We start from the raw sequence: 24,767 nt of genomic DNA on the forward strand, positions 1-24,767 counted from the left end.
GCACACATCCTCAAAACACTGCCGTAAAGGCGGAATGGGCCAATAAACGTGACGTTGGGTTGGGACCTTGAAATGAATTGACTTTGAGTCATGAGCATATCTTTTGTTTCGATATGACACTATAAAAAGCACCAGCACCAACGGCCATTGTTAGACCACAGAGTCTTGATTTGTAAAGATTAACAGATCATTGGTTTAACAGCTGTCATTAACATTCCTATTATATTTCTTCTACTTTTCTAACAGCTGCTTGAGTGAACTTGAGCATACGAGGTACATCTGGGCGCACCATGAAGTACCCTTTCGGTGCCATCCACTCACATTCTTTACCACACAAAGCGATGTGCAATCAATTGATTTAAGTGGAGATTTCGGCAGCTGCTGAAATCAAGAAAACAGTTTGCCAAGTGCTGTTTTTTCTTCGTTCGGGGGGGGGGGGGGGGGGGGGTCCATTGGCTACTGTAGTCTCTAAATCTTCCACAGCCTACAAACTGTAGTTCTTTGAATAACTCACAGGGAAGTCAGAATGCCACACACAAACAGCAACGTGACATGGAATTACGTACCAACAGCAGAAAACAAGAGGGAATGCAATGTTAGAGAGGTCAGTTGCAGATGGAGTGTCGACTAAACCTTCGCTGAATAATATAATATGATGCACAAAAGAAAGTTTTATATCTGGCAAGATGACAAACTGAAACAGATAAAATAATTCTCCTCCAGGAGCAATTCGTCCCCTGTTTCTACTCCTCCCACTCACATTTGACTGCCTTTGGAAACTTTCAGAAACAAAGTTTCTTTCGTTCCACACCGCACAAAAGAAATAAAACACTCTGCCTCATCGGCAGCTTCTCATGCACATCTTCCATGTTGATTCACGGCTCTGTGCGAGGCCTCAGGTTTACAGAAAAAAAAAACCTCCCATGGTGCGCACATCTTCATAGATTACATCTTTAGAGAGTGATGTAATTGTCATATTGAACGTATGCTATCCAACATCGCCAAGTGAACAGATGGTGAGTGTTACCTCCCATAAAATGATTGAGAGATTACACCGTCTACCCAGCTGTTTTTCGGGTGTCACTGCCAGCCTGTGGTGTATTGAAACCTAATCCAGCAGCATCGCTCGACAAAACTCAGCCTTGACATCCGTAAAAACATTTCAGTGACAGGTCACTTACAAGCATCATGTTGGAGGATTCCAGGAAATGTTGAGGAAAAACTCTCTCCGGTATTTCATAAGACATAAAAGTCATAATTTTTGCAGGAGTTCTACAATGCATACTCCAAAAGTGCACTTGGGGAATCTAAAAAGCTCTTTCTCTGGGGTAGCTCGACGTTGAGGCTGAATTGTGAAATATTAAGTCATAGATTTTGTTGTCTGAAATAACCTTGTACAAAGTGCACAGTAAGAAATCTTATTCAAGCTGGGTAAGACATAAGGCCTGATTTAGCCGTCCAAGTTTGGAGATCTACGATACAAATCCCTCAGTCAGAAGCAACTCAGTGTGCATGCCAGTCAGCAAAGCTCATTAACATTACCATCTCAGGCTTCCAGAAATCTTCAAATATGCTTGATTTAGTCAAATCTGTTTTAGTATGAAAAGACCGGGCATGAAAACAAGTACACAAGGCGGAAGGAGAGGAAACTTTAATGCTAAACAATGTTATTCTATCTTATTTCAAACTCCCCCGACAGAAATGAAATGCAGTGCTGCAAGTCAACCGTGTTCTCCAAATTCAGCATCCGTTTCCTTTGTTGACACTGTGCTGTCTCCTCACGCTTGAGCTGAGCACACTCAGGTGAAAACCAGTCCTTGTGTTCTTGTTTGGTTTTGGAGTTCCTCACAACCAAATCCCAGTGAAGAATATGTTCTTGACTGAGTCACACCGTTTACTGTGTTGGAAAGTAGAGTTTGGCCGATTTCCAGTTTCACCGGTCCGGTTCGCTGTACAAGGTTAAACCGGTTTAATATATGCAAACCGGTTGAACCGGCATTTCTCCTCGTGACATGGAAAATTAAAAACATCAGTGATCTGTGCCGTCGGCGTCACAGCACTAAATCCAATGTGTCTTTCATTAGTTATAAGCAGCAATAATGAAGTGATTAAAATAATGTGTTTATTTATAAACAGACTAACGGAGCCGAGTGTCAGATGGTCGGCCGGTGCATAAAGTGCAGCCACCCCGCTGGTAGTTGCTCGTATGAGACCCCGTTGTATGCAGCGACACGTATATGATGCTCAGCAACTTTGCTTGCCGTTGAAGAGTCGTGAAAATATGCAAGACGAACAAAAGTTCACCTTCCATAGTTGTTTTGAATACACGGGCGAATCGGAATCCCGACGCTCATTGAATACGTCACGCGGCCTGCGGCGATGTATCCGTCTCTCTGGTTCTTCAAAGTTTCGTAAAAAACAGACGCCACAAAGCAAAGTTATTTTTAAACAGTACGATCGCGGCATATTTTTGACTCTGCTTTCCGTGATTATGGCGCAATCTTCTGCGTAAAAAAACGAATGTATCACTCAGGAGGGGCTGCTACGGCAAGTGTGACGCCTAGTGGGAAAGGATGGTATAACCGGTTCGGTCCGGTCTTTGGCTTAGTATCAGACCGGTTTGAAAATGTTTAAACCTGCCCAAGCTTATTGGCAGGACAACAAATTCCAGGAAAAAAAGGTTGTTTAGTTAAAATGACTAAAGAGATTGTAGGCTTTGCGCAGTTTAAAAGTCTGTGCTCAGCAAAGAGATCAAACTGATGCTCAGATAATGAATGGGGAAAGCCATGGACGCGCCCATAACTGGCTATTATGAGAGATGCTACTACTGTAACTTTGCCAGACCACTTTATTCTCGAGGGAGCGTTGCAACAGTCTGTTTGAAAAGCTCTCAGAGCGGGGACCGCTTTCAAGGAGGAGCATGGGGGAGGAAAAGATCATCAAAAACATTACATTTCTCATAATTTCATTTTCATTCCTTTTTTCCCATCCTCCCCCTTTGGTCTTCACATTATGTGAAAAACAATGTGCATTGTAAACTGCGGGACAAAAGGTGCATGTACACAATAGATATAGCACATCCTGCTGTTGACTATTTCGTGTTATGAAAAAAGGTTCTCCATCAAAGCAGCAGGTTGAATATGACCTTACTTGTTTCCCTCAAAAAAGAAAGATATGGGAGAGTCTATTCATTTTCTTCAGCTGATAGTGACGGTTATATAGTGCCAGAGAAACAAATAGCTTAACCATGAATCAATGCACGACCTGCCTTGCACCCAAATCAGCTCATTCCTTTTAGTCCAGCACCTTATGGCCATAAAACATTTGGTAGGAACAGAAGAGTGGTAGGTAAACAGCAGAGAAAAGCAAACATAGAGCACTTATAGATGTCTCAAACGTGACTGCAGGGATCATTAGCACAATGATTATACTGAGGCAATGGCTCGAGGCAGTCACAATACTAAAGCCAATGTAGAATTTGTTTGCATGAGCCTAAGATAAAAGCAACAGTACTGTGTCAGTGCACATAGCCAAAATGATAGATGTGGAGAGATATACTTTGCAACACAGAGGTGATGCTTATGATCACAGTGTGCAGGGAGGGAAACATCAGGGATTCAGATTCCTCAGGGACTTTGGATGTTCGTGTCATTTTTGTCAGAATCACAGACAGGTTTTTGTTCCACTAAAGAAGCGAGGCTCTTTGTCTTTATGTCTGACTTCAAGGATATCTGTCCTCTTTGGAAACAGAACGAGCCGAGGTGGTGGACACACGCAGGGGAGGGAGCCAGCTCAACACATTACGCTGACTATAATTGAACAGTGAAGTATGGGGGAAAGGTATGATTTATATTTTATGGCATGCCAGATAAAGCCCTAAAGTCTTGCATAGGAATGAGTAATATTTGAATATAACTGGGGTGGTTAATGCAACTTGGAGGCACAGGGGTAGAATTAGGAGCCTCGCAACTAATGTGAAGCAAACGTCCCTCTAGGTCCCAACCTGTCACAGAGATACAGTGGTGGAGACATGTGGTAATTGGGCTTTTTTTTTTTCTATCTCCGGAGTTAGCGAAGAGCAAGCCCAAGCAGTTTTGGAGCCTTAAAGATAATAAAGTAAATGAAAGAAAATGTAACAGAAACAAGACAAGACTTCACAAGTGGTCACTGTGAAGATTCAAGGCTCATTTCTTCAAAGTTAGTGTTATTCAAATATTATTGACCACCTCATCCATCCAAAACAAGGATGTTTCCAAATAAAACGATGACATTTCAGGAATGCAAAGGGTTCACCTGAGAACATATGCAGGTATTATTGTAATTTGCACCAATAAAAACACACTTTCAATGTTACATTAGAGTAGATTCTCCAGCATCTGAAATGATGTCCTTAACACTTTGGCTCATTCACACCAGCACAAAACCACCATCTTCAGATTTCTATGACGCTTCAACAAAACCATGATACTCATCTATTCAAGGTGGACTACACCCAAAATCCACTTGTCTGGGGCTGACAGCCTTTTCACTTGTTCTGCTTACATATATTGGACGCTTTCAGACAGCATACCGTCAACATAGCCTCACTTCATAAAGTCATCAACAGGAAGACGCGGTTTATGTCCGTCAACACCAGAACTCCCTCAAAAAAAATGCAGAACATAAAACCAATTACGCAAATAAACTTCATAATGTCAAAAACATATGCAACAACGCGTCAACACCAAGTAGAAAAACGTCTATAAAACAACGAAGAGTTCACAAAAAAAAAGCTGAAAAAGCAAAGAGTTTCACGGTACAACACAAGCGCGTGCAACAACAACAAAAATAATGAGCTCGCGCGCTTGCACTTGTTCCGATTCCAGCCATCAAGTGGTCGAAGGGCTTGTGATCGCCAGGCGGCACATCAATTAAACTTTCCCCCCACAAGGAAAACTACTAACGCTTGTATTGAATTGTCTAAAAACGGAAGTTAACGTGACTTACCGACGGTGTTTCAGCGGTGGCGTCCACGTGCGGCGCTCCTCAAATCCCCTCGGCTGCCTGTCACAGTTCAACCTCACTTCCAGGAGTCTCTTTTCCGTGTCGTTAGCGAGCCGCGCCGTCAGACTAAACGGTAGCGCGTCGTCTCAAACATCGCGTCGGTCTCACTTCTGCGACAGCTGCTGCTTTTGGAAGCGGCGGGAGAGGAGAGTTTTGTTTTTCCCTGCTGCCGTTTCTGCCTACGAGACCGTCTGTCTGCCTGCGGCTGTGTGCGCGCGCGTGTTTTGGATGGGAAACCAGTAGCAGGTTCCCAGACACACACACATACACGCGCGCGCGCGCTCTCCCTCCCCGCCAATCACGTACAGTGTCACACTCCTACGTAACATGCACTTCTGGGAGTCTCTTTAAAGTAGAAAGAGACAAAAAAAAATAAAAAAAATAAAGTAGAAAGAGACGAAGAAGAAAATAGCCACGCAGTAGATAACATGTCTGGATGTTTTGTTGACTATAATAAAGTTTTCTCAAAACTTAAAGAGCCTCCTTCCCATTATATTATTAAAGAATATGTGTTGATCAACACTTTGAGTTTCTATGGTAAGCTAATATTTTGGATGTATTTTTTATTATAGTCTGTGACTGAAACCTTTAATATATCTAAGGGACATTCCCAAAGATCACCCATCAACTAAAAGTTGTTCTTCTTTTGAATTGCTTGTTTAGACACGTCCTACTACTTAGCAACAAAGACACAGAGTCCTTCAGGGGATACTATAGAAGGAACCAGGTATACTACCTGATGAGGTAGCCTTGCACAACAGTCACTTAAGCCCTTATATGGATATACTGTAATAGCACTGCCAAGGTAGAGTGGGAACGGGAAGATTGCTCAGGCATTCCCAGAGGTCACCATAACAAAACAAAACAAAAAAAAGGAGCTTTGGATCGCTTGGTTAGGCAGACGTACAACATAGTGGAGCATTTTCCAATAGCTCACGGCTGAATGTGTGGGACGTGTGAGCAGCTTACTACAACCTTTTTTGTGTCTACAGCCATGCCAACGGATATTTGTTCCCTGGGAATTCACACACACACACACACAAACACACACACACACACACACACACACACACACACACAGAGGCCCTTGAGCTGCATGTTTTGCTTAGCTGGTTGCAAGTCGTCCAAGTCCCCCCCGCTCTAATTCCTCTCGTGGTAGATTTGACTTATTTTAGAAGCTCTGTCATCGTTTTTTTGGACACATTTGGACGATGCTGCCTCGTCTGAGACAAGTTCAACTTTTATGTGCTTCTGTTTCTTTGCCTCTGGGTCCCCGCAGCTGATCATTAACATGTTGCAGAGGGGGGGAAAGGATGAGCATTTAAGCCAGCAACATTTGTTATGATAAGCAGAGGACCGGTTGTACTGTAGCAGATGTCCTCTGGTCAATTCGGATTGCCGTGATATTAAACGCACGATGAAGGATAAACAAATCCACTTGTGGCTTATGTACGGCAGTCCGGTAATTAAATATGAATGTTTTTGATTTCCTCCCGAACTCTTCAGGCACAGTTTTGTCTGGCGATGCATGCCGGTGCTGCTGCAACACCAAAGTCCTCGTAAGGTGTCGTTAAAGCACAAAAGACGGATTCATTAGCAAGTGGGTGTTCAGTTTTCCACTTGTGAAAAGCAGAAATGAAAGCTCCCTAAAGATGAATCACCCCCCCTGACATATGCAGCCGACAAAAAAACGAAATCACCTCAATAATCCGATATGAAAGTTCTTCATGCCTCCGGGCCTTGAAGCTTCCCCTGGATCAGGTTACAGTTTGTCTGGCTTTGTGATTCCACACTACAAGCAAGCTGCTCAGCCATCTGGTAGAGCATGTGGAAACGGTTCATTTCAAGAATTTGGAATTGAAAAATGTTTGCCGAGCCTTCTGAGACCATTCCTTTTTTTTTTTTTTTTTACACTTATACCTTCAGGCGATCCACTTTGATTTACACACAGCCTCTTCTGTTGAGCGTGGCTCTGGATGTGGAGTGTTTTTGCTGCCATGGCTTCTGGAGGCTCTCTAGACCATGACACTGAAGAAATCCTGAACCGTGGCTCTGCGGTCCCCCACATGAGCGAACGCTTTCACTGTAATGAGTCACTTTTTCCTGGTTGAAGGGAAAATAGACCAAAAGGGGGGGTTAATGCACACACACATGCAACCACACAAGCCGAGAGAGTTGAAAGGTCATTAGCTGTTTCCTGTTGGTGAGTTTGGGAATTCAGGCAGCTGGGTCTCTCCAGGGAAAGACTGATGAAAGAGGCAAAACATTGGAACCAAGTCAAGGTTTTTAACCCGTATGGCACTACCAGTCTCGATAGCAATCTGGAGAATGATTGCCCAACAAACGTGTTGAAAGCCTCATTGCTCAATTCAAAGCTGAGGTTAGCATCTGGACGCATGACACACCGCAGAGACTGAAACGTCTTTCAGGTTTTGTTTTTTTTTGGCTCACGTGGCTCCAAGTTTCCGTGATGAGTTGCAGGACTGGAATCTGGCGGTGGAAGAGTAACCGGCCGCAGCTATTCCGGTGAATTTGCTGAGATTATCTCATACAGTATTCACATTGTGTGTCGAGCGCACTCGTGGAATTTATCAGGAGTTTTTTTGTTTAGTCTTTCATGAGTCATTTTCTGGAGCAGCTGGGTTTCACTGGTTTTTCCGTGCCTACATTCCCCTCAAATCTCGTTGCAGGGTTTCATCGCTCATGTAGTCATAGTCAAACCTAAGTTATGTTTTATTTTATGCTCCACTGCCCCACTGCATGCCTCATTTAATACACATTTCAAATCCAGGATGGCCTATTCCAAACTCTGATATCTATATCATATAATAGATGATTTCTACATCACTTTTCCTTCTGATTATGTATGTAAGTATTTGGCAGCACTCATTTTTGAATCTTGCTTGTGTGGGTTTCATCGACATAACAAGCTCGTGATGATGGACTGCCAAGGAATCCTCAGCCTTCCCGCTCCTCCATTACTATCGGTACTTTATTTCCCCCCCCGTCTAAAGCTCTCCAACATGGAGGCAGAAGCCACAGCCAGAGCTCTACCTGGCAGTGATTCCCCCTTTCTCTCTCTCTCTCCGTCCTCCCCAAAACCCTGGAAAACATAAACATCCTTCTAGGCCCGTGACGTTAGACGAGGAGCTGTGCATGCCGGCTGGATTAGGGAGAACGAGGTGCCTCAGTCCCCGGGGTGAACAGGGTAAACACGGAGATCTGACGATGGAGGGATGGAGCGGTGCGAGGGACCCCTTTGCTCCGACCACCGGCTGCCTCTCATCTCCCCACACGGCCAGATGGCTGCCGCACACTCCCCAACGCACTCTCATCTCTCATTAGGCTCGTCCTCTCTCTCTTTTTTTTTTTTTTATTTCTCCGTCTCACTGCCGCACTCATCAAACACTGAATTCATGTGGCCCGTTGTTTACTCTTCACAGTGTGAGACATGAAACACACACATCAGACACACTGGTTACAGAGCTGCATGAGCCCAAAAGTGCATCTCATTGTGGTCGAGGTCGTCGTGACCACGATGCTTCAACAAAAAGTGTGTGACGCTTGCTTTCATTTAAGATTGTACGTTCCGAACTCGCCACATTCAGAGGTATGTGTTTATGTGAAGCCTCTTGTTTAGGTCTCACTTGTCAAGTGTGTGTGTGTGTGTGTGTGTGTGTGTGTGTGTGTGTGTGTGTGTGTGTGTGTGTGTGTGTGTGAGCGCTCTCGGCTGCTCTCCTCCTCACGCTCCTTTCACATTATCCAACCAGGTCAAGTGGAACAAGCCACTTTGCTAATGTTTAAGTGTAGTAAGTGTGAAATGAGAAATATATTTAGCCCTGGGATGGCGTATTGATTTCTACCTGCTTGTGTCTGCTGGAATGTCGTGCACGTTTTGGCCTCTAATACACAGGAATTGAAGGTGTGTCATGAAGCTGACCTCTGTGGTGTTTTTAAGCTGTTTTTCTAAATTACCTGAACTGCTTGCAATGGCTATTTCCCACATCTTAAGGCATGTCTGTATGGCTTTTACAGTGATTGGTTGTCAACAGGTTTCATCTGATTGGTCCAGAAGATCTGTCAGATTATGAAATTTGACCGTTCAGGCACCGCTGGAACAGAAATACCCCGGCAACTTCTATAAAATGATCTCAACAACTATTCATATAACCACTCATGGTGATGTCATTGGAAGACAGTTTTGCTTTTTTTTGGGGGGGGGGGGGGGGACCAGTTATTGGAATCCTCTTTTTGCCAAAGACAGCCACTATAATTAGATTTCATCATCTGAATACCCAGCCAGCCACAAGTAATGACTTTCATGCTCACATCGACCGTCGCTGCTTTGTCGCTTTCTAAAACAGAGAAAAGAAATCCCTTTTTCGGAATTCTGCATTACTAATATGGAGGCGTTTTTTTTTCCGATCAATAAGTTTTGATTTCAAGATTTTTTTGAAAACTAATTAAATTCCAATTTTATGTGTCAGGGGTGGAATTCTTCACTTCATATTGCATTCAGTATGAGAGCGTATGAGAGTATGAACATCACATCAGAAAATGTTGACTGCAATTGCTAATTTTCTACTTCTGATATGAGATGTGTTTGTGTCAGTCCTCTCTTCTACCCCCCTCGCCTGCTATCATGCATCGTGCCAACACCGGACACATTTAATCTCGCTTTGCCCGCGGGCAGCATCTCAACTCAGGAGGGAAAACAGGATTTTCAGAAGGAGAACACACCCAGGAAGTCAGATTTAGCAGCTCACTTAGACAAAACCCTCTGTAATGGACCCACACAACCATTAAACAGCAGATCCGTCTCCGTTGTGGCAGTGAGACAGTTGAAGGATAGGCGTGTGGAGTGCATGTATTGTAACTTCTGTCGTTCTTAACGATTCAGGCACCTGAAAGCCTCGTTGGAATCTCGCTCGTTATATTGAAGAAGTAGGACCCCTGATGTCCCTTCTACACCATATCCTCACCTGTAAGTACAGCGTTGCAAGTCTTGGGACACATAGCACACCTATTGGATAATGTTCTTTTAGTTTATTCAGATAAAGGTTTCATTCAGTTTGTCGGTATCTGCCTGCCACTGCTGCTAATTTAGCCGATCAATGAGCAGAGCCCTCTGGGTCACACAAAGAGCCAAAGATCCAATTTCGTGTCGCAAGTTCAATTTGCTCTTTATTGTCAGCAGGACGCTTGGAGACGCCGTCGTAGCCGTAGCGCTGCTGCAAGATAATAATTTGGAGACATGGACACATGCTATGTCTTGATATCAGAGAACAATTTAGGAAAATGGGTCGTAAAAAAAGGAGGGAGAAGGCACCGATGAGGTCCAAGAAGGTGATGACCTTTTTAATACTAGCAATCCAAGGGGAACACCTGAATTATCTCAATATGTTACACCGAGGTCTGGTTCATACGACATAGATGCTTTTATTGAAGAGATATTCGTCCCCAGTGTCCCATTTGAGCCTATAAGCCAGATTTCTGATTTTACAGCGTTATGATTTTGATGAAATATCTCCCAGGATACCTCTGTTTCTTGTCAGACAAGTCAGCAGGCATACATTCCCATCATGCCGCAGGTAACAACAGGTTCTTCCACCCCCACGAAAAAAAGAAATCAGATAATTGTCTGTTTTGTCCCCCTTTAAATTGCATTCACTAAATAAAACAGGTTTTAGTGAGCGAGGCGATGCAAATTAAGTCATTTTGTGCAACAACGCTTAAAGCCAAAAAGGTCCCCGGGGGAGAAGTGGATTACTTTTTGGAAAAAGCCTCCCACAGGATACAGCCCAGAGAGGAAGATTCAACTTGAAATGTTACGTCAGCCGGAAAAAGACACGACATCTGTAGCTTTAGCAGCCAAGTCTGTGTGCACTTGTGTACTGTATGTATGCATGACGGTAAAAAAAAAAAGAAGATCTTGCGTGCCGCAGAAAGTGATGATGCAAGCGCCTTGGCTCACGACTGGCTCATCTCATCTCTATAAACGCCATGTGACATGACCTCATCAGCTGAGAGGACACCCTCCGGATCAGCTCTGAGACTTTAATGACATGCTTTTAATTTCTGCAACTGCACGTGTGACGGTCCCCCCCCCCCCCCCCCCCCCCCCCCGACTTCAAGGCAAGACTAACAAGGTGAAGGACCTGAGGCTTCCAGCAATCATCCAGCAGATGTGATGTAGCGCCGGCGAATTCTGTTCATGGTTAAGGTTTCCATGTTTCCATTAAGACACGCTTTTTTTTCTGCGATAAATGAGACAACTTCTGGTGTGTGACTCAGTGCTAAAGACTTCAGGACAATGACCGATGTGTAAACTTCCTTTCATAAGAAATCTCCCCCGAAAATAGAATCCCCACAAGGTATCCAGATGTAAGCTCCATTACATCTGTTGGCAGTTTAGAAGACACAAATACCAATCATCAATAATACAAATGTTAGATTGCTTGAAAAAGTGAACATGATTTTGCGATCGCATAGATTTGATGTTTTAATCGTTTTGGACCAAAAAGAGCTCTGACCCCAACATATGTTTTCTCCAGCGCGGTTCAGCAGCTCCAGATAAAGTAGTTGTTGATGACATCAAGATAAGAGTCTTGGCACGTTTCAGTGTTTAGCCCAGAACAGGCCTTTCTTCCATGGAAACATATCTACCATGAACTGTCCAAGATAATGGGGATAACATGTGTAAGCCCTTTTTAGGGTGGATTTTTTTATGCTTTATTATATGAATCCAAGAGGTCAAGCTTATAAACCCATAAAGCCAATAAACTGTGTGCAGTGATGTCCCATGGTGTCTAGAAGATTCTGCGGGGGGAAAAAAGGACTGGAGAAAAAAAAAAAGTATTCTACATTGTTTGCACACCTTTCACCTTTTAAGGCGAAGGAATTTTCATTACCCCGAGTATTACATTAATTCCTCCTGCAAAGAGGAAACAGTGTTGCTCTGCTGTGTTTGATTCCGAAATGGTTTGGCTTTATAGAAAAAAAATCACATGAGGAGAATTAATGAGGCGCGCACACACTGGAAACACATCAGACTACTTAGGGATTAATCTTTATACCATTTGTTGTTGATTTACAAACCCAAATATCCAAGGCTCTCAATTACGCTGGAAAAACATTCCTTTGCCGAGTTATGGCATTGATTAAAAACATAACATGAGCATGCTAACATGTTTACCATAGCAACGATAACAGATAGTGTTAGAGTCAAGGTCCTCATTAGGGTACATCATGTGGGGACCACCAATGTACGAAATGTGTTGCCAATCAAACAGATATTTCTCAGGATGGCGCTAGCTGAACAGTCAGAAAAGCATCAAAGTCAGTAGGATTCATCCTCTGGGGACACTGAATGCCTACACAAAGTTTGCCATCCATAGAATAGTTGTCAAGACACGTCGACATAAACCAGAGGTGACAGCCCGCAAGATCTCCTCGCCATCTTTCATCTCGGCAGCGAGTATTCTAACCTCCAGCTGCCATGAAATACACTTTGAAGATCATCTCCTGACAGACAAAAGAGAATATAACAAAAAATCGATCCCGACAAGGTCAACTCACCGGTCTGAAGAGAAAAGTGAGTTTCCTTCAAATTGCGAGGCTGCAAACCAGCAGATCAGCACAATCTGCTGTCGAGGCTGACATTATCTATGGCGCTGCGTTCACTGCAGGCAATAGGGGGAATGTCAGAAACACTTTTCCCAGAGAAAGAGATCCCCGTGACATTAACAATGACTTTTACCAGCTTTGAACTTCACTCGGTTCCAACCAGGAATCCAAAACAGGATCTACTCAGTCTGTGTGCTTGAAAAGCTTTCTGCTGTCCAAACTGACTGTCTAGATGTTGGACTGGGACTGATCTTCGTGCAGACTGCAATTCATTGGCCTGTTGAAATGCAACGTCAGCTATTAATGATTCAGTACTTTAGGGTTGATTGCAAGACTACTGTAAAATGAAATTACAAGATGAAATGTGAACAGTTGCAGGGCAGATTCACATTTGTAGATTTAAAGAATGTGCCACGAAGGTTGAAGTCTACAGGTTTACGATTTAGCCGGAGTAATATTCCAGGAAAAACACTTAGATTTTCCGAGAGTAAAGTCATACATTTGGGGGGGGGGGGGGAATATGCAAAACCGTGGTAAAGCCTTCGTCTTGATTTCAGTTGCTCCTAATGTAGTGCTTTTACGGTAAGGATGCGAGCGAGGCGAAGGTCCTGAAAGATACAAATGTGTTTTTATTTCAGGTTCTTTACATTCTTTCATGATCAATAAGTACTTCTATTGTAGAAGTTATAGGTAAATAGAGACGATCGACTTCTATGTTGACTTTTATTTTATTTATATTATTATTTATTATTTATATTTGACCGCGAACACTAAATCCAACCGTTGAGAAAACCCTGGTTACTATAGTTACACATTGACGCTTTTAGGGGTCCGTGGCGAACTGTCACTGTGTAGGAGCAGGAGAACGCCGAGGTGGATAGACACTGCCCTCTGATGGAGAAACATAGCCAGTGCAGGAAGTGTGTGTTCCTGTGCCTGGGACGGTAGTTGAGGTACATGAGATAATTAATTTACAAGCTGAGTTAAATAAGCTGTATACTCATTTTTAAAAACTAATAATAAAGTGTATATATATATATATATATGGACACCCGAAGGAGACATGAGCAAAACCTTCTTTGCACAAGTAAAATACTGTGCATACAAAATGTGTATCGAGGCTGAAAATGTAACCTCAACAAATGCACGTTTTACTCCCGTTTGTGAAAAACACAGTGCACATTTCTGGAAATGACTTAAAAACAATAATAATAATTTAATATTTAATATAAAAAAAAAAAAACGCTTCACCAGCCTTTCCCCCGTAAGTCAAATGCGAGAAGACACCTCTTTTAAATAAAAATTACTTTATTTTTTAAAATAAATGCATTTTTTTACAGTCAGAACACAGAACAGCGGGACATGCACCGCTGCTCCCGACACTGGAGGCGAACAAAAACAACATCAGAGAAAATAAAAACAGACTAGGCGTGGGTTTTCTCTTACCTCTGTTCACTTATGCTGATTTGTCTCAAACTCCAGGGTCTGAACAATGTGAGTCTCCTTCATACGGACATTATTAAATGGCACACTTCAGTTGTGACAAAACCAGGCAAATATGTGATGAATTTTGTTTTTTAAAAAGGCGCTGAGCGTATCAAATGTATCACCGTCGGTCTAAAGGATGAGCTAAAAACACAACTCGGGGCCACAAATGGACAGAAGAGAAAGCAGAAAAAATTTAAGCAGTTATGCGAGAGCAAAGAACACATTGAAAAGGCATATGTATTTGTATTTAAAAAAAAAAATCAGAATATGTACTCGACAAATATCTTAATCAAACCTGGAGTTTGGACTAGTGTTCTTTTCATATATATATTCATATTTATCTTCATCTGAAAACTTGGCAAGGACACAACATAAGCAGGCACAATTCTGAATAATACACGTTGACAGATGGCTTCCCCCCCTTTTTTTGCTTACTTCCCACCCCCCACCCCCCAAAAAAGCAGAAAAAAAACTGTACATTTCTATAAAACGTTTGTGTTTTTACATTAGTTACAAAAAATAATACTTCATTTACTGATCCTTCATACTTAGGACAGAAGAACAAAATAATGTTGCATATTCATTCTTCAAACGTGGTGACCTTTGCTGGTGTGTAATGATAAAATATTATAATAATAATAATACTATATGGTGTGAGAGACAGAATGGCAATAAAGTTAAAAGGTGGTAAAAGGGAGTAATGATTCCTCCGGTTACGTCGTGTACATGCACTTAGCAATGAGACATCAGGGGTTTCAAACCTTTGCTAATGCTATATCAAATAAGATGTTAAGATTTACAAGTTGGAGTTGTGGTCGTAACAGCATGTTTGGCTAAATGTTAAATGTGAAAAGACCTTTCCTTCAAGGGCTGACTGCTTAAAGTAAGAACTAATGGACATCTTGAAAAGTCAAGTAGCTTCAAATATCTTTTAAAAACAAGGTGATGAGATATTTCATATGGACACGTCATTCTTTAAACTTGTTTTCAAGAAACATAAGATCTACTGAATATATACTAGAATTAATGACTTTTTATGGTGATTTTTTCATTAATTCAGTTTGGAAAAAGACTTTCAAACCCACATGAGACTCATCCGGTGCACCCAACTGTAGTGTGTTTCCAGACACGCTCACTATTAGCATGTCTATTAAATATAAAACAAAACTCTCAAAGTCACACCTGTCTGCTAACACAATGAGAATTCATCAGAGACTCGACACGGAGCTCCGAACAACAAAGACAACAGACATCAAAGCAAAAGGACATTTAACAACAAGCTTATTCATTAACAGGACTGTTTACTGTAGAAGTGCTTTCGTGTGACTTCAAAGAGATCAAACCCTTCATAGAGTGGACAGGATGGACATGTAGTGCTGCGTTCAGTGGCCTCTGGATTTCATAGACGGCCCTTTGGATTGGACTCTTTGAAGAAGTCCATTATTTAGGATAAATAATTGGATATAACTCAACGTATCTGCGGCATTAGGATGCTTTTAATGACAGTTTGATGTCAGCTCATTAAGTCCAGTTCTAGAAAGAGCGGGGGGGGGGGAAGGACAGTGAGAGAATAAGTAAAGAGATGTGGGAAATAAAGATTCTTTGGGATTAAATCTGGTGCTTGATTGGTTTGTCATGGACGTAAGTTGACGGCCTTCAGTCCAGGAGGAGAGGAGGCAAAGTGGTCGCGGGAGGAACTTCCTGGTTCACGTTGGTGAACTTGGCTTCTGCTCAACCACAGGAGTTTATGTCCAAAAGTTCATCTGGACTGCATTCATCAGAATATTAGTGTTGAGACCATGTCAACGTCAAGGCAAAAACAAAACAAAAAAATCATAAAAACTGTGTCAGCCATGGCAATTTTAGTGCTGTTCTGGACTCTGCAGCACAGCTCCAAACAATTAAACAGACTGAGAAATAGTAGAATAAAATAAACCCCATACACTGTGGTTTCACCCTCCCCCCAACCCCACCCAAGCCACTCCTCCTCCTGGCCCCTGACCTACAATCGTTGGCCCCCTGGTGGTTTGGGGCAGATCAGACCCAGCCGCTGGTCAGCTTATAGAACATCTCCTCATCTAGAGACTCGTTCTGGTCCTTGGCACGCGTGGAAAGGAAGATGTAGCCGCCGATGAACTCGTGGACCACCTTACAGTCCACCTCGGCGCAGATGAACGAGAGACTTGGCTCGTCTGCGAACTCCACCGTCACCTGAGCGCACGGAGGGAAGCGGTCAAAACAGAACTTTGCGATATTGAAGGAAAAACCTTATTTAATTCAAATTGGCCATATTCAATTGGTTCCCCACCATCTTGATCTCCCAGTTGACGTTCCACTGTTTCATGTTGCTGAAGCGCCAGGTCTTGATGGCGTCTCCGGTGCCGGCATCCATCCGGATCATGCGGTTGTAAGTGATGCCGATCAGCTCCTCCCTCTTGCCACCCTGAAACCTGCGGAGGAGAAGAAGGGAATCCACCATTCAAGTGACGATGCGAGTCCCTGTCAGCACACGCACAACTGAGGGAGCCGGCGATACGAGTGTAAAGACACATCTGCTTACTTGGCAAGGAAATGAGTCATTCCAAACTCCGGCAGGGACTGCCACGCCTGGATGAAGCGCATCTTGGCCTCGATCAGACTCATCTGAGCCACGTTTTGATGGGCTTCGAGGATCCGGGTTGAAATCTGACAAATACAAAAACCACAAACATTTTTGAGTACGCCTCCACCATTTGAGTCTCGACAGACACCAACACACTCCCCTCCGTAAACAAATGCATCCCATCACCACACTTCAACCACCTGCATCACCCAAATCCACAAACCCCCAGTGTGTAAACAAGCCGTGGCTAATTCCAAAAAGCCATCAGCACATACCGGGTCAGCCAATAAACAGAGAGCTGTCACAGTAATACTCGACTTCACACTGCTACAAACAAACAGACAAACGAATAGAAGCCTATGAGGCCCCTGAGGAGCCAGACTAGGGTTAACGTGCCAGTGTGCATGCATGCTTTATCTCCTACTCTGCATTTTTAGGGCTGCAGCCCAAGACTTGACCAACAAATTCAACAGAAAGCGCCCTGTAACCGAGGCATCCAGAGTAAGTAATAAGTAATCCATCACAGTGAACTTTTGCTAACCTCCCACACGTTAGATGCCAATTAGCAATGCACCCTTGAGCTCCAGTGGGGAAAAAGTAAAAAAAGGTGCAAGACAAAACTAAATAAATAAGCAAATAAGTGTGCTAGACTGAATCATTGTGGTTGATAATTAATAAGAAAATGGGCTTTACTGTGATGGATCACTTCACTTTCCTTCAGCAAGTTTCTAGTCTCTGCTTTTAATATTTTATAGACGGTAAAATAAAACCCATGAGTCAAAAACATCATTAAAGCTTTCCTTAGTCTAAAAACCTATGCTTTGCTTTGACAGGTGTTCAGCATGAACGTTGGGTATGGACAGGTGTATACCTGCTGTTAAAGTGGGCAAAAACATTGGAAAAAACCCACCGCATGGTCTATTTATTTCACTTAATATCATGTTTTTTGTAGCATAATTTGTTCTAAACGCGCCCAAATGATGTATCAATAAAATTGTGTCTAATGGCACCCTGAAAACATTAGAGCTAGTGACAAGAAACAAACGAACACACAAATAAACCAACGAGAAGGATTCTATCTATTCTACTGTGACTATCAGCCACTACGTCATGTTATACAGCCGCACTACTTTTGGTTAGGTGAGGCAACCCAGACATACAGCTTTCAGAGTCTATACAAGCATGCACATACATGTATCTAAAGCTTAAACAAGGCACCCAGTGGACACATAACTCAACTTACCAAGTCCCTGATAGAGCCTGGCTGAAGATGGGAGGAGGGGATGGGAGGAGGGCACAGAGGAATAAAGGAGATGCATACAAGAAGAGAGAAAAGGAAGACAGATTGGACAAAGAGAACAAGCAAGTAAGATCAATGTTGCAGGAGGATAGATCCAAAACAATAAAGTAGGAGGTCATAATTGTAATCAAAGAAATAAAGTGGGGGACAAGGGCAGTGGAGTCTGGAGGTCATGCAGAATTCAACCACAAGGGGGAGAGTACAGCAGCAGTCAGAGATTATTTTCAAATGTGTTATTTTTAAGAGAGGAAGTTTACACAGCATTTGTGTGGTTTCACATGAAGGAAGTAGGCATGGGAACTGTGCATTTCATTACAACAATGGGCCATTAAAATAATCACAGCTTTTCTCTGGAATTCCACCTTCATCCACAGGATGGCGGTATGGATCAAGCGGCCCATTGAGGAAGCACCCAGCTGTAGGAGTGCCATGTTGCTATACTCCAGGAATTCATTATTGCGTTTTAAATGCTTGTTTGCTTTTGTGTAAATTTATCGATTTGGCCAGAGACCAGACTGGTCCGAGTTATCTAAAGAAACTCTGTGTGTATCCACTGGGAGCCGCAGCACGGAAGTCTCCTCGGGCCAGTCTTGCAACAGGAAGTCCAGTTTAAGGGAGGTGGGGAGGGGTCGCAGCTGACTGAGAGCGAACAGGCCTTTCCCATACAGTTTTCCCGCGCAGCATTCCCAGGCACGGCTCATTTCCTGAAGCCCCACAGCCACTGTACAAGTGCACGTGTGTGAGTGTACAGGCACACACACACACACACACACACACACATACTGTACATATGCCACTACTCTTTCATGTTGTGTGCCTGGGGATACCCCCTATCAGACTGGGATTATGAGTGAGACAGGAGCCGGGGCAGAAACACAAACGGCCCCAGATGGACACACACCCTGCTGGGCTTATACTCCTATAAAGTCCTGCCCCCTGTTCTAGCTGGCCTCTATTCCAGGCAATGGATTGTGCCACAGAGATTTTTATCCATTTGTCTTTCTAAAAAAACAAACACGATACTGGAGTTTTCTGTCCATATTCTAAAAAACAAAAACTGTCTGTTGAAAAGGGGTCAGCTTTAGGATAAATTCTTATTGTTTCATATTGATTATCGCTGTTTAGAACAACTGAATAGTGTAGAATATATAAGGAAACAGTATGATGTACCAGTATCATGATTCAGCTTTCCAGGAAAAAATAATGCAAGAAGACTTCTACAGAAAAGTACAGTATATAGAGATCCAAATGCTAGTGGAACAAGCTAGACAAGCCAGGACACCGCTCACTTTCAGACCAACATACCCAATAACGTGTTAAACCCATAGGTTGGCTGGTCTAAATGGGTCAACATGCATCAAGTGCCCTCGCTTCATGACTCTTCACTTGAACATGACCAGGTTTGGTGAACAGGCTTTACTATTAAAATGGTGAATAGCTTTCATTTTATTAAAGGGATGTCCTACCGACAACAATGTAATACGATGAGAAAGAAAGAACTGAAACTATTTATTTGGTACTTCTGTAATTTGGGATCAATTCATATTTTTAGCAGCGCTGTATGTGGAACTCCAGTTATGGACCTGAGTTGACGTTCAGTGAATAACCTGTGACAGCTGTCCCATCATTTAGTGTGTGGTCAACTGTGAATTCAGTAGAACTGTCATACACACATTTCCTGCGTTACGCGAGTACAATCCAGAAATGCCGACACCCATTTACAGGAAACGTGTCCATCTTTCTGTCTCTCTCTCCAGACATCCAGTATATTTCAGGCCCAGACCATTTCTGAGTCATCACATACAGCAACACCCTCCCAACATCCTTCCAACCCCCTAGCAACATTCCACTTTTCTACGACAACTTAAACAAAACCAGACTGAGTGAGTAATGCCCGCACCCCCCACCCCCACGCCCCCCGTCACCACCATCCCCAACACAGCCATGGCAGCCGTGTACTCAGCTGTTCCAATGTACACACACACACACACACACACACACACACACACACACACACACACACACACACACACACACACACACACACACACACACACACACACACACACACACACACACACACACACACACACCAGCCTGTTGCTTACATGCAAATCTGCTGGGTACGTTTTCCTTTCGCTCACGAGAAAGTTAATTGATCTTCAGTGTTTAAATTCAAGACGTTTGCTGGTGACCACATTCGATTGCCAGATTAAATGAGCAACTACAAGTTTTCTCCACAAGCAGCAAAGGCTGAGAGCAAAGAACGTATCCATTACAGTCTGACATAAGCAACTCTACTGTTAAGCGTGTTGAGTGGTTTGGACGTCTGCTGTCCTGGTTTCCCCTCGGACGGAGGGGGGGTGGGGAGAGGAATGAAGGGAAGAGGAGGAGGAAAGTAAAGGAGGGGGAGGAGAGAAAGGCTGCATTCCAATGCAAGACAAGCCTGATGCCAGGAGGCGCCCATCTGGGAAGCATCAGATGCCGCTACATCTAACCCCACAACCGCCCCATCAAACAAGTAAACAGCCCAACACAAAATACACATAGCAGATAGTTGCCTTCTGTACGTCAAGTCTCTTTGTAACTCCACCTTCCACGTGGACCGCCTACAGTGCATTTAGAGGATGTATGTTTGAAACACAGCCCGCGTGGCTTACCTGCTTGTTCTTGTACTTCTTCAGATAGCGCGGGGACACCAGGCACTCTGGGTTGATGTCGGTGGTGATTGGCTCGATGAACTGAGGGTCGGGGTTCATGTGCTGCATCTTGAGGAAGGACAGAATGTTCTGGACCTCCAGATTGTAGGAGCTGTCGGCCATGGTCTTCCCTTTGGAGGCCAAGCGACACGCAGCCATCCAGTGGGCGTACTGTTTCTCCTGGAGAAGAAAGTCAAACGCTGACAATCAAATACGGGTTAAAAAAAAAAAAAAGGGCAAAAGATCATAAATTGTGCACTAACTTACCGTGTCGCACCGAAGCCAGATCTCATTCATGCCATCGGCCACAGGGATTAGCAACTTGATGTTGAATTTCTGACCCGAGATGTTGACATCTGGAGTTACCTCACAGCCTACACATGGAAGCCAAAATGCAGAGCGGAAGAAGAGGTCAAAGTTCACACCCATTCTTTAGACAGAAAAGCAAAACATTCTTGCACGACATGACCACATTTCACGTATTTGCACCTCTAAGATTCATTTGGTGAGCCGGTGTCCCGTGTGCCTCCTCTTTACTCTTGTAACAGGAAATTGTGATATCCTTGAATGTGCACCAGTACTGCTTATATCCCTTCAGTGTCAGTTTCTTGGGTCTGGAAAATATATAAAGAGACATAGAGAGAGACATGTCAGACCTCAGGTGGTTTAGTGGTCAAGAGGAAAGGAAGATCATAAGTGAGTGCAAAGAGAGCAGAGTCAGCGAGGTGAATTGGAAAAGGATCCAGCATTGGACTTGACCATTAATGGAAACCATTAAAGAGCTTTATACATTTTAGGGGTCTCCTGCCTGTCAGCAAAGGCTTACAGCCAAAAAATGATATGGTTAAATATGCTTGGTCGAAATGTAATCACTTTGAAAAGCTAAACTGAAAGCTCAGCCTGTAAATGTCCTTTGGCAAACTATGCAGCATATCGCAAACCAGGCAACAGTTCATTTAGCCTGAACATTTTATTTCCTGATTCTTGGAGACAATTAGGGTTGCAAAGGGGCGGAAAATTCCCGGTAAATTTCCGGAAAGTTTACGGTAAATTTCCACGGGAACTTAAGCTTGGGAATTTTGGAAATATTCCATATTTGGAAACTTGCCATGGGAATAATGGGAATTTAGGGGAAGTAACTGGGAATATATTATATCCAAGCATAAATATGAACAGAAGTCATAAACAAAACATCCATACAAAATGTTTTCAACAGATATTTCAACAGATTTATTTGAAAGTAGAACAGAACATGTTTTAGTTAGTTGTTTCATGGGTGAAGTCAAAAACAGGAATGTTAGGTTCAATACTCCCAACCCCACTCATAACAAAAATGGAATGGAATATTCCCATTCATTGTCTATGTAAGAAGCCGTGCAATGCCGTCGCGGAGCGGCGAATCTCGAGAAATAAATAAAAATTAATTCCCATTAATTCCCATAAATTCCCATGGAAAGTTTCCACTTTCGAAAATTCCCGGAATTTTGCAACCCTAGAGACAATCAACATCTTTTGGAGATTCGCAAACTTTGCATGCATTAATACAACATTGTTCATGTTTTTCTATTTGATAACAGGTAAAAGTGCGTGTGGCCATGCAGGATCAGGTCTGCATGTGGACTTACTTGAAGACTTTGACATAGTCTGCTAGCTCAGGAATAGATGTGATGTCACCCTAGGAGGAGGTGAAAAACCCATTGTTAGTACAAACCTGGACAATTTGAATATAAAACAATAACATGGTTAAACATAAGCGAAACAATGACCTTGGGCTCAACTTTGTACAGCTTTAATGCCATCGCTGAGTAGAGTACGTAATACTTCTTATGTAATACCTCAAAGTGTGGCTTCCTCTGATAAGCTGTATTAACTTAACAAGTTCTTGAGGTTGGGCAGCTGTCATAATGGACATAAATTTAGTATCCATGTAACATGCAGCCTTTTTTTAGGTTTGTTTCAGTGTCAAATATCTCTCACCCCCAGTCCTTTATCAGATGCAGGCTGTGTGAAATGTAGCACTTCCAATGAAATTCATTGTGACTTCCCGTCCCATGGGTCGCTGTACCGTGTCTATGTAGGTTCCTGTTTAATACGGCTGATGAAAGGCCACAGAAATAAAGGAACCAAACACTTGCCAAGCTGCTGCATTTGCGGGAAATCAATTCACATACCGAGTTTGGAACTCAGTACGGTGTATTTCCTGTAGTGAATGTGAAGAAGTGGCGTTTTTTTTCATACCAGTGTGTTGGACGTCTTCCCTCCCTCCAGAGTAATTTCCAGGTCTGACAGAGCTGCATCCACCTCATCCACCTCCTTCTCACTGTTATTCATGTGGTTGTCTGAAGACATGATTGACAGCTTGTTGATGTGGTACTGAGGAAAAGAAAGATCATCCAAGTTAGGCCAATTTTCTAATGACTTTTTGAGCACTTTATTTGCTGTGTTATACATTTCCAGCCATTTAATATCTGTCCACTACGGTCAAACTCGAAATCCTGAAATAAATTGTCCTCACGTTTCTAGACTTCTCAGTCATCCATGTGAAATAGTAACATACAGAGACATTTAAGAATGTTTTTCTTATTATCCTCCTTTTAGATGAACACATTCAGTGTGAACGCCACCAGTGGTTTTGGAGAACAAAGGCTATTTAAAATAAAGTCTGTGGTGCTGTGGACGAGATTCAAAGTCGTATCCTCACAGCACTGTTAAATAGAAAGAAAGAAAAGAGAACAGCTAACAATTGCTTGCAAAGTCAATCTCCAACTGCTAACACTTTCATATCGTTTTGCTGTTTTTGTATAAAAAATTGTGTGTGTGCTACCGGTGCACAAACCCTCCAACTTTATCGTATAAAAAAAAGAGAACTGGTCTGTGATACTAGCCTCATAAACCATTTTTTGGACACGTTGGCGTTTTTGTGAGCAAGTGCTGCCAGTATGCGCCGTTGTTTATCAGTAATGAAACAAGGACTTGTATCTTTGACGGAGATGAAGATGAAAAGACTAGTTTCAGGATGAGGAGAAGATTAAGTGGTTTGCGGTGATGATGATTCACTGAGAGAAACAAGGGGTACAGTTTGAACAATGTGTTCTCAGCATGTCTTTGAACTGTAACAGGCTATGAAATTGTTTTTACTGGGAACACATGTGAGACTGGGCCAATAAGGGTAAGAGAACACAGGAAACACCAATTCATTAGAATGAACTATAAACCCGACTGTGTTTACCTCTTAGCGTGAGTCACAGACACTAAATACAACTTGTTGACAAATGGTATTTATAATGTCAACCCATCACCAACCCCCCACCAATATATGAATGAACAGCTGTTGAGAGTGAGAGATAAAGAGGGAGAGTTGGAGAGAGATATGCGAGGCTTTTGGCCTGCTAAGGTTTCACAATGTGGGACAAAGGGCTCGCCATGACACTCCATTCCTCTGCCTCCTCCACTTTAAGAGCCTTTTTAAGAAAACTACAACACCGGGGTGTGGGGGCTTGTTTCCTGTTTGTGTGCATGCGTGTACGTGTTTATCTGCTGAGGATCAATGTACAACCTGTGCCCCCATTCAGTGACTATGATGCCGTTAGTGTTCTTTACTCCCGATTACCTCATCGCTATGTTCGGCCAAAGTTAAACATTGAGATGATAGCATGCCAACGCAAGCCAGCAACATACTGGATGTGGACGATCATCGCTCTTTATTTAGACCCTCTGTATCCACTCTAACCAGTGAAACATTAGCCAAAAAGCCCTGAGCTCATACTACCCTGCTGAAACATGGTAGTAGCTACCAAAGGTGCTAACAGACAGTTAGCCACAGGGAAGCCGCCAGTCAAAACACCCAACTCGGATTAGCATCTCTCTCAGGAAGAGTAACGCAAAACCAGTTAAGTGTAATTATATCTGGTCTGATGAAACACACCTAGCACCTCAGGGTCTAAGAGTGCTTCGATAGGAATGTGAGCAGGTCTATGAGATAGTGGCTTACTGGGGTTGGGTGGTCTGG

The 24,767-nt window shown here is 43.0% G+C and overlaps 1 protein-coding gene across 4 annotated transcripts in view; it reads right to left on the minus strand.

Moving 5' to 3' along the window:
* Positions 1–14,409: 14,409 nt before the first annotated feature.
* Positions 14,410–24,767, minus strand: part of fermt2 (FERM domain containing kindlin 2) — a 39,631-nt gene continuing 29,273 nt past the window's right edge. For 2 of the 4 annotated variants that reach the window (XM_084012712.1, XM_084012714.1), the window contains 9 exons: positions 22,997–23,131; positions 22,384–22,433; positions 21,248–21,372; positions 21,026–21,132; positions 20,720–20,938; positions 18,003–18,023; positions 16,718–16,842; positions 16,466–16,607; positions 14,410–16,368 (listed from right to left, as the gene is read on the minus strand). In XM_084012712.1, coding sequence (XP_083868838.1) covers positions 16,195–16,368; positions 16,466–16,607; positions 16,718–16,842; positions 18,003–18,023; positions 20,720–20,938; positions 21,026–21,132; positions 21,248–21,372; positions 22,384–22,433; positions 22,997–23,131 — 1,098 coding nt within the window. In that variant the 3' untranslated portion in view covers positions 14,410–16,194. The remainder of the gene's footprint in view (positions 16,369–16,465; positions 16,608–16,717; positions 16,843–18,002; positions 18,024–20,719; positions 20,939–21,025; positions 21,133–21,247; positions 21,373–22,383; positions 22,434–22,996; positions 23,132–24,767) is intronic. The other 2 variants (XM_084012713.1, XM_084012715.1) reach the window with 1 other exon arrangement.

Source organism: Eutrigla gurnardus (genome assembly GCF_963514095.1).
Source record: "Eutrigla gurnardus genome assembly, chromosome: 7".
Classification (NCBI taxonomy): Eukaryota; Metazoa; Chordata; class Actinopteri; order Perciformes; family Triglidae; genus Eutrigla; species Eutrigla gurnardus.